This window comes from Misgurnus anguillicaudatus, chromosome 9, assembly GCF_027580225.2.
Source record: "Misgurnus anguillicaudatus chromosome 9, ASM2758022v2, whole genome shotgun sequence".
Lineage (NCBI taxonomy): Eukaryota > Metazoa > Chordata > Actinopteri > Cypriniformes > Cobitidae > Misgurnus > Misgurnus anguillicaudatus.
In genome coordinates, this window is record NC_073345.2 from 23,285,304 (window position 1) to 23,296,360 (window position 11,057).

At 37.4% G+C, this 11,057-nt stretch overlaps 1 protein-coding gene across 10 annotated transcripts in view; it reads right to left on the reverse strand.

The window, feature by feature from the left end:
* The window catches only part of rimbp2a (RIMS binding protein 2a), a 35,737-nt gene extending 25,276 nt beyond the window's left edge, over positions 1-10,461 (reverse strand). For 5 of the 10 annotated variants that reach the window (XM_055180060.2, XM_055180056.2, XM_073871327.1 and 2 more), the window contains exons 1-5: positions 10,335-10,461; positions 6,444-6,548; positions 4,062-4,112; positions 3,552-3,599; positions 2,515-2,692 (exon numbers count right to left, since the gene is read on the reverse strand). In XM_055180060.2, the coding sequence (XP_055036035.2) occupies positions 2,515-2,692; positions 3,552-3,599; positions 4,062-4,112; positions 6,444-6,545 (379 nt within the window). In that variant the 5' untranslated portion in view covers positions 6,546-6,548; positions 10,335-10,461. Of the gene's footprint in view, positions 1-2,514; positions 2,693-3,551; positions 3,600-4,061; positions 4,113-6,443; positions 6,549-10,334 lie in introns of those variants that run through there. The other 5 variants (XM_073871332.1, XM_073871331.1, XM_073871325.1 and 2 more) reach the window with 3 other exon arrangements.
* Between the last annotated feature and the right edge of the window lie 596 nt (positions 10,462-11,057).

Below are 11,057 nucleotides of genomic sequence, written 5' to 3' on the forward strand. Positions count from 1 at the left end.
TTTTTTGTGGTCGATTCAAAATTCAAGGCCACGAATCCATTTTTTTATATTTCAAATAGTGCTGGGCAAAGATTAATTGCGATTAATCGCATACAAAATAAAAGTGATTTTTGGCATAATATAGGAATATGTGCTGTGTGTAATTATTATGTATAAATAAATACACACACATTCATGTATGTATTTAAGAAACATTTACATATTTATAAATATTTATTTATATTTTTATATATTCTATATTTAAAAAAATTATATATAAGTAAAACAATTCTGAAATGAATATATGAATGTGTGTGTGGTTAAATATACACAATTAGACACAGTACACGCACATATATTATGCAAAAAAATCACTTTTATTTTGTAGGCGATTCATCGCGATTAATCTTTGCCCAGCACTAATTTCAAACATTGAACGTAAGATTAACGTTAATCTAATTAATAGTCTTCGTCACCCTCTTTTTTTGCCTTGCGCGATGTTACCAAGGAGCAAGAGACGAGCCTGTCATTCATTCATTCAGTGCTTAAAATAGCGGTTTCAGGTGCTTCGTTGACATTGATGCCACCTTCACATAAAAAGTCAGAGGTATGGAAGCATTTTAGATTTACCAAGCAAGACGACGACGATAGTGTTGTGAACAAGAACAAACATATATGCGTGATTCGTAATGCAGAGGTGAAATGCTGTAGTAATATTAAATCTACAGTATATTATTTGAGTTGATTCGAGAATCGAGTATAAAAATCGATCAGAGAATCGGAATCAAAAATTGAATAGAGAATCGTAATTGAATCGATTTGATAGCTTGCGAATCGAAATCAAAACGATCTAGAACATCTGAATCGATACCCAGCCTTAGTAATTATTTAATGCTATGGTATAAATCACAGATAAGTACCTGATAATATGCACTTTTTGAGTTAATAATAATGCTTAACTAATACATAAACAATATGTCTCATTCACTAATAATTGTGTACACTTTCATATTTATACACACATTTGAACTCTCAATAACTTTCCACCTTATTCACAACACATACCCAACATGAATGTGTTCTTATACTCGTTCTTACAGTAGTGAATTTGAAGTGTTCTGAATAGAGGGTATGCATGTGACGTCACCTTCGGCGAAAGTGACTGCGGTTACGCCCACTGAGTGGCAAAAGACAGAGCGGCAAAATTTGTGTACAGTGTGAAATCTGCGAAAACATGGGGAAAACACGTTTAAATTGGAAAAAGCTGTTGTGTGATAGACTGTACTACTATAACAGATTTAACAAAAATTCGGAGCTATCGTTTTACAGACCGCCAAGAAACACCGAAAGAAGTAAATGGATCGTCCATGCCAACGTCTACTGACTACAGGTGGGTTGACAAGTTGCTAGGGTCACTATCAAGTGCAACTAAATTAAATTTTTGCTGAAAATTGTCAGTTATACTGACATTTTCGTGGCCATCGCTAGAACAGCCAGTCATTTTATTGAATGTTTTGCCACTCAACAGGGCGAGCTCCGGCGTGGTCACGTGAAAAAGTGAAGTCAATGCATACCCTTTTATAAGCGAGGTTGGTAATTTGCATAATACACGCCCAAACCTGCTCCATATAAGGGCTTTCCGCAGCGCTTTGCCACAGAAAATTTAAGAGCATAAGAACTTTGTATGATCATATTTCGCATCGCCTGAAAAGTCCGCTCCCCTGCTCCCTCTCATAATGGGAGAGGGAGGGTGTTACTGCGCCGAGTCGAAGTACTCCCAAAAGTGCTATTACGCCATAAAATATAGTTCCTCTTTTAAATCCGCTTAAAAAAGCGCTACGTTTTATTTTGTACCATTAAACTTGCTCGTATAACTACTCGTCTTAAATAGGAAAAACGTTGATGTGTTTGGTCACTTCTAACTTTATCTCTGATTGGTACCATTGAATAAATGGGGCTAAGCTAAATGCTATCGAAGTGTCGCAGCGCGCTCCAGCGCTTACGTGCACTGACACAGATGATAGAGGGATGTGTCAACTCTTCTTAGTTAAGGTAATAACATAGTTTAATATTGAAAATGAGTAGACTATTCCTTTAACTCAACTCAAACCATTTAAGTAAACCGATTGCATTAAACCATTTAAGTTTTAAAACACATATATTTGAGTACTGTGAACTTAAACAAATTGAGTCATATGCAGTTATGCACTTATATTTAAGTTCACACTATTTAAATATAAGTGTATAATTGCACATGACTCAAGTTCACAGTAGTCAAATTTATGTGTTTTAAAACTTAAATGGTTTAAGGCAACCGGTTTCCATAATGGTTTGAGTTAAGTCAACTTTAGGTTTTACAGTGTATGATTGCATGTTATTTTGTTAAATCATGATTTGTTTGTGAAACACATTTCATGCACACTTTAGTGCGTACACATACTTAGTGAATAAGACCACATTTTTCCTTTTGTTAAAGGACCAGCAGGTCTACCTGTGAAAAACCCACCTCCAACTATCTAAAAAACAGTTCATCACTTATTTCTGCCTGGCGCTGCAGACTATCGTGAATGCTACTGAAATTGTTATCTTCTGACTCAGTGTTGAGTTTCTCCTCCGTGTCTGAACCCAGGTGAAATTTCTCCAGCTTTTTCGACAAAATATCACACTGCTCACTCTGTGCCCGACATTTCTGCTCTAAGTCTTGAACATTGACCTTCGAGGATCAGAGAAATAAAAAGACAAGAAATAGATAAAACAATTATGCAATCAAATATACTGAATAGTAATCAAAAACTCCTGAATTCTTTTCATTTAATGCATACAGTATGGAAAAGATTAAACTTGGTTGGTTATTAACCTTATAAAGCAATGGCATAACAGAAAGAAACTGATGAAAAGCATGTAATAAGCAGTTAATAAAATGTGAATTAGGGGTTTATACAAATAGCAAACCAGGTTAAAGGGACAGTTCACCCAAAAATGAAAATTCTGTCATCATTTACTCACCCTCATGTTGTTACAAAACTGTATAAACTTCTTTGTTTTAATGAACACAAAGCAAGATATTTAGGATATTTCAAACCGTTCATGAGCCTTATTTACTTCCATAGTATTCTTTATTTCCTACTATGGAAGTGAATGGGGCTCATGATCGGTTTGGTTACAAACATTCCTTAAAATATCTTCCTTCGTGTCCATCAAAACAAAGAAATCTACACAGGTCTGCAACAACATGAGGGTGAGTAAATGACGACAGAACCCACATTTTTGGGCGAACCATCCCCGTAAGAACATTGTCTAGCCAGTCCGCAATACTGATAAGCCACACAAAAGCAAATACCAAGATTATACCTGATGCAAGCCTGTTGCAGCCACAACAAAAGTTCACTTTGTTCAATTCTTGTGTTATTCATCAACACGAAACAAGATAAGGAGTCTTGCAGCAACTCAATAACTAATATTTAGACTGACACTTAATAATGACATAATGATTGGTTTAAAAGTTCGGCACTGTGAGAATCAAGGTCATTGTTGTTTGTATGCCTGCCGTGTATAGTGGATGGTCAAAATACCTCGATGTGAGATTGTGTACCTGCATTCTGTCCTGCATTATGACTCTGCTTAAACACAAAAGAAAAAATATAAATAAGACAAATTTATATAAAATAGGCATAATGATAAGGGTCAGGAATGAAAATAACATAAAATGTTTAATTAAAAAAAAGAAAAAATAAATCTAAATGACAAAACTGCTCAAACAATATCAGGAAAAGATACAAAAATTATGATGGTTGAAAGAAACAGGACAACCTGTTTGTACATAAGCTTTCCTGACATGTCATGCTAACCGTATTTGACCAGCAGAAGGTTCCCAGAGAAAAACAAATGTCAGAAACTGTGTTTTTATAGCAAAGATGAATGACCCTGTCAGGTAGCACCAGTCCTTTCTACAGTTATCAGATTATTTAGGTGGATGTTTCCTTTTTGCATAAAATGCAGACCTGGCTAACCGAGTCAATAATGCAAATTAGTTTTTTTTCACAGACACATGTCAAAAGAAAGAAGAAGCAGATTATATTTACCTCTAGCAAATGCACCACTTCATCTCGCTCTTTCTCAGCATCAACCCGAACCTGAAAATAAGAGATAGCGCATTTATTTTGTCTGTACGAATGCATCCACTAAAAACCTGGATTAACTCAAAACCCAGCACCGTCAGCATGAACGTTACAATCTCACATCGATTCTCAAGCAACCATTTGTGCCAGGATTTGGTTGGCAAGCTACTTCAGCTAATTTCAAACCCAGATTTGCTTTATTGATCTCAGTAGGGAATTTCAGTATCTGGAGGGCAAAACTGTGAGTCACAGTTTTGAGTGCTAATAACAGTTTGACTCATAAATGAGTAAAATTACAGAGAAATAGGTTTGTTTGTAGGCAAGCAGACATTGAGAGACGCACAGAAGAAAAGACTGACTGTGAACACTACTGCAAGTTGCATTAGTGAGCAATCTGTCCACATGTGCCTGTACTGTATGTTAGTGAGGTAAAAGCTCGGTTGTGAACCCCTCCCCGGGGATCTGCAGTGATGCTGTGTCTGCTGTCGGCTTTAATTGCTTTGTTTGCCTGTCGCTGCTCCTTCCTGAAAGGACGCAGACACAAAGAAATGCAAACAGGTCTGCAGCCATGATCGTGTTTTTTGTTTGCTCTGATTGTATGCGCTGTAACTCTAATATGCCAAAATGTCTACCTCTGCTCAGAAAAATATGTTCAAATCCTCATGTCAACTTCTGAAAAAAGTGAAATTGAAATATATAGCAAGTCTGTTATGATTATCTGTTATGAAACTATTATCAGATGGATACAATGTTGGTTTATATTATATATACACTCACCTAAAGGATTATTAGGAACACCATACTAATACTGTGCTTGACCCCCTTTCGCCTTCAGAACTGCCTTAACTACATTGATTCAACAAGGTGCTGAAAGCATTCTTTAGAAATGTTGGCCCATATTGATAAGATATAGCATCTTGCAGTTGATGGAGATTTGTGGGATGCACATCCAGGGCACGAAGCTCCCATTACACCACATCCCAAAGATGCTCTATTGGGTTGAGATCTGGTGACTGTGGGGGCCATTTTAGTACATTGAACTCATTGCCATGTTCAAGAAACCAATTTGAAATGATTCGAGCTTTGTGACATGATGCAATATCCTGCTGGAAGTAGCTATCAGAGGATGGGTCCATGGTGGTCATAAAGGGATGGACATGGTCAGAAAAAATACTAAGGTAGGCCGTGGCATTTAAACGATGCCCAATTGGCACTAAGGGGCCTAAAGTGTGCCAAGAAAGCATCCCCCACACCATTACACCACCACCACCAGCCTGCACGGTGGTAACAAGGCATGATGGATCCATGTTCTCGAGACTCATCAGACCAGGCAACATTTTTCCAGTCTTCAACTGTCCAATTTTGGTGAGCTCGTGCAAATTGTAGCCTCTTTTTCCTATTTGTAGTGGAGATGAGTGGTACCCAGTGGGGTCTTCTGCTGTTGTAACCCATCCGTCTCAAGGTTGTGCGTGTTGTGGCTTCACAAATGCTTTACTGCATACCTCGGTTGTAATGAGTGATTATTTCAGTAAAAGTTGCTCTTCTATCAGCTTGAATCAGTCGACCCATTCTCCTCTGACCTCTAGCATCAACAAGGCATTTGAGCCCACAGGACTGCCGCATACTGAATGTTTTTCCCTTTTCACACCATTCTTTGTAAACCCTAGAAATGGTTGTGTGTGAAAATCACAGTAACTGAGTAGATTGTGAAATACTCAGACCGGCCCGTCTGGCACCACTAACCATGCCACGTTCAAAATTGCTTAAATCACCTTTCTTTCCCATTCTGACATTCAGCGTGAAGGACCAAATGCATTGAATCAACTGCCATGTGATTGGTTGATTAGATAATTGCATTAATGAGAAATTGAACAGGTGTTCCTAATAATCCTTTAGGTGAGTGTATAATACTCTGCTAAAGTACACTTTTTATCTACTTAATTAATTTGTCTATTTTTTTACAATGTATTAACTTTATTTCATTTGTCTATTTACATTTATGCATCTAGCAGACACTTTTATCCAAAGTGCATTCAAGTTATACATTTTTTTTTAATATCAGTATGTGTTTCCTGAGATCGAAACGCAATGCTCTACCAGTTAAGCTACTACATTAGTTGATCTATTATAGGAATAATATGATGTCTAGTGTTTGAAATACTTTACGTGAATCCGTACTTTAAAATGGCTTATTTTATTCGATTGTGACAGTTAAAAGCATTTATATCTTATAAAGAATTTTCATATTGTACAATCGGAAAGTAAATGATATAAGTACAGAATCTGTGTGGTATGTATTCATCCAAATATATCTGTGCGAATGGAGGTGGATGTGAGGGGCGTCACCTCCTGCAGAAGGTTGATCTCCTGCTGTTTGGAGTTAAGGAAAGCCAGGGCCTGCTCATGCTCCGCCTCCAGTTGCTGCCGCCTGTCCGCAGCCTCTCGCATAAGCTGAGAAACAATGACAGAATAGATCAATATATAATAACAAAATATCTGTGGCACATTCATGTTTTTTTTTACCCAGGGAATGGGAAATAAACGCATGGTTGTCGAGGGGTTTTATTGGTTGTCGAGGGATTTTGTGTTTATCTTTTAGGTAATCTTCTACATCCCTGCTCCACTTTTAATATATTCATTTAAAGTGAATCTATTTATACCTTACTAGCATGTTTTTCATGCACCTAAATATATGATATGATCTATACTGATATACCTGGTATATACCAGCTAATACATTTTGGGCCCTATCTTGCACCCAGCGCAATTGACTTTGTCAGTGACGCATGTATCATTCGTATTTTGCACCGGCACACAGCGGGTTTTTCCCTCCACAGACGCACGTCGGCAAACTAGGGAATGAACTTGCGCTACCTGGGTGGTTCAGCGCAAAAATGGAGGCGTGTTCCGGCGCAAACCATCCTTGATGCTATTTTGCAGTTTCAAAAAACAATTGCGCCACTGACCAAAAAAAAATAGTCTAAAGTCAGTGGCGCATTGCGCGTGGTTCATTATGCTATTTTAAGGGCGCATGCTTGACCATAATGTATAGCGTGCACAAAGTGCACACACTTTGCTTATCTAATCTACACAGATGCAACAGTTATTTTTGCAAATCATAAATTGTTACAATAAAAAATATTAACACATGAGATAAGAGAAATCATAGTGGTGAGCATTGTGGTGATAGTTTTTATTTATTGTGTGGCTGCGTTAAAAAATTATCATGCAAATAACGATTAAAGTATTTTCATAATTTTGTTGTGTGGCTGTATTACGTTTATTTTATGTAAATAATAATTAAAATGTTTTCACCGCCAGCATTTTTCATGATTTTCACAAAAGTGTAATGCCTTCCAGAAAATGCTCCTTTTTAAATATATAAACATATAATATATAAAATAAAAGAACAGACCCTCTGCTTTCAAACAAAAAATCCGTTTCATCCTACCTTCATGTGTTCTGTTTTTATCACCTCTCAAATATGTGTAGGTTTCATCAAAAACAGCAAATTTTGAGCAAAAAGCTGAGATAATTCCATTTTTGTGAAGGACTTTTGATAGAGATCAGATGCAGAGCGATCTTTAATACATACACGGACTTACAGCTGTTTGCCCTAGGGCAATACTTCCGTTTTTTATAAGTTGCGGAAGAGCGCCACCTGGTGGATAATAGCGGTATTGCAGATTGACAAGATATCTCTTCAATGGCGGGGAAAGAGTTAATGTATATGAACTTGATTTGTAAGTGTACTTTGGGGTTGGACCTTGGTTGCGTTTCTTGGGTCCGATTTCAAAGCCCCCAAACCCTTTCAGCGGTGAGGGTGGACGCAGCGATGTCCTCTGCTGGCGTCAGGTCATGTGTAGAGGCAGATCCACCTCCCGTTACACGGCGTTCCCGATTTATGCTGGCAAGCTTGGGATTTCCGCGTCTCCTGACATCATAGCGCTTGGCGCAACGATAGGGATGCCAGCTGATGAGACAATTGCCGACGCTGATTTGGGCGGGTTTCTCCCCTCCCCATACAAAACAACTTCTCTGTCTTTGACTGCTCTTACAAGAACGTGGGTCTCCTCGGCTGTGAACCGCTCCTGGCATGCGCCTGGTAAATCCGTCATAATAATAGCAACCCGCCATGGAACTTGCGCCCTTGCGTTTAAAGGGAATGTTGGATAGAGTTCTGATTGGTTTATTTGACGTTACGCCCAAACCACACCTATGAATAATGAACCTACTTCAGACCAACCCCTTATTGATTTGCGCCTGGCGCAAGAATTATTTCTCCCGCCGGGAAAATAGCAACAGCGCCAAAGATCCGCCCACAAAGTCACTTGCGCTTTGCGCTTCGCACTTGCGTTTCAGATCGTTAAAATAGGGCCCTTTGTCTTAATTTGGGTGGTCAGACTGCATTTGAAATTCAATCTGCATCTAATTTAGTTAAACCAAGTAAATTTGCTCAAATTTAAGTCATTTTAGGATGCCAAAGTCAAATTTAATCATATAAAAATTATTTTACCAGTAACAAAATTGTGGCCAGTGAAAATGCTGAGTGGCTTGTAACTTTGGAAAACAACTAGCCACTTTGGTTAATGTCAAGCCCTGTATATAACACTAAACAATAATATATATCAATAAAATATTATTCTATCTTGACATGCATTATCTGGTTTATGTTGGTCCAGTTAAATTTAGAGGACTCATTGGTTTGATGTTTCATTTTCATTGTAAGCCTTTAAAAAGTAATTATTTTGGATGCAATTTTGTAATATTTACTCCTTAAATTATCTGATATCTTTTCAAATTCCACAGAATTTTGAAGATTTTCCAAAACATTTTTGCAGAAATAGCAAAAAGTCAGCAGATTCCGCAGTGCCGGCCCGAGTCTCTTAGGGGCCCTAAGCAGAATGTGTTTGGGGCCCCCCCTCACCAATTTTTTTATTAAAAAATAAAGAAATTACAAACATTTATAAAAAGAACAAAGTTGCATATTAAGTAAGGGCTAAAATTAGCATTAGGTACAGAAATCAAATCAAATGAATCATAACACTGTCTTTATTGTATGAATTAAATATAATTATTATTTTTAGAGCTTCAGAAGTGATTTTCTCTTTGTCTTGGATTGTTTGATTAACATTAATGACACAGACTTAAGTAGATTAATTGAGGTTACTGTCTCTTTAAGATAAGCACAGACCTGGTTTCTGCCTAATCTATACATAAACCTAAGACACAAACAGATCATTTTGTTTGTATGTGCCCTGTCAAGAACAGAAAGATTTAATGTTTGCTTGCTTTCTGAAACGCATCTCTCCATGTGTGCACTACTGAGTGCACTTAAACGCAAGCTGGCACGTGCGCACACAGACGGAGGACAAATTACAAATGGTGCAGCAAAAAATGTTACGTTGTTTTTCCGTGCTCTATTCCTCAAATGTATGTTAATTTAAGTTATTTAATTGTAAAAAGAAAAAAAAAACGATTGGGGGCCCACGGTGGCCACGGGGCCCCAAGCAGCCGCTTAGTTCGCTTATGCCTTGAGCCGGCCCTGAGATTCCGTCTGGCCCTGGTCATGACTAAACAAGCCCAAAGAAGCATGATGCTAGATACATCTCTCTATTTCTTTCACTTTCTCTATCAGTGAGAGAGAAATAAAAGAAAGAAAGAGAGAGAGAGAGAGAGAAATTTTAGAGTAGATCAAAGACATTTTTATATTAAAAAACTTGCTTTCTAATGCTACACTTGCTTATTTCGTCTCTTCATTCATCACATAGTCAATAATGAGGAACATAGAGGAGATGAACATATATTTCTTTTCTTAAAAATGAGCAGTCGATTTCTTGTTATGAGGGCTTTTTTCCTCTCTGAGACAAGACACGAGCCATCAATAAAGCAAAAAGGGCCGTAACATTTTTCATTGAATAATGAGTCAGCAACAACATGCTGCTGCCAGAAACAAGTGCTATAAATGAAACCTCATTACCCTTAGATAGTATCAGTTTCTATTTAGAATCAAAACTCAGTTTGGTTTTTCTTATGCAATACCATGCAATTTAAAAAAGTTTAGAAAATAAAGGATTTTTAATGATGAATTTACAGTAAAACTTTAGTTAAGCATGGCCTTGCTAAACTTGACATTATTCTCATTAATATTGCAATAATGTTTAAACACATTTGAGACAGTAATGCACAAAAAATGTGGAGAGAATAAAACACAAACTATGTTTAAGGCCTCATTACCTTAAGGAGCTGCTCAAGGTTCTCCAGTTTGTCTTGGAGCTGAGCCTTCCTTCTCCTGTCTGGCCAAGTCTCTCTCTCTTGACTCACACAACCTAATGTCCTTCTGAGCTGATCATACTCCGACTTTATAGACCTATGGTGTAAAAGAGATGATTTCTTTAGGATCCAGCTACAGTAAATGTGCAGACTTGTTACTTTTACAAAGAACCGCAGTGATATTGGCAAAACTTCAGCTGTTGGACACTTCATTATGCTTACAACAAAAACAAGCAAAATGTCTGACTCAGCATCAAAGCTCGGATACATTATTCTGTACAATGCACCATAGGAACTGACTGTATAGTGACTGTGGTTCTAAGCAGTATTCTTTGAAGCGACATTCATCTTTTTGATAGATTATTTCAGTGTTTTTTTCTCATTTAAGATGCAGTGATTCTTAAAGCTTAACTTTATGTACATAAAAAAATCAAAAGATATGCATATCCAAGGCAACGGTGCCATAAATAAAGATTCTGTCTTCAGAAATGCATTTGACTGTGTTGACTCACGATGCTGGCAAAGCTGAAAGAAACACAACCAATCACCTAATGAGTGCAGAAAAAGGTTAACACAGGACACCACTAATCAAAATAAACCAATATATCACATGGTGGCACATGCTCATACTCTCACTCATTTATAAAGGCTGCATTTCATCTGTCCGGGCACATTCACATCCCACAT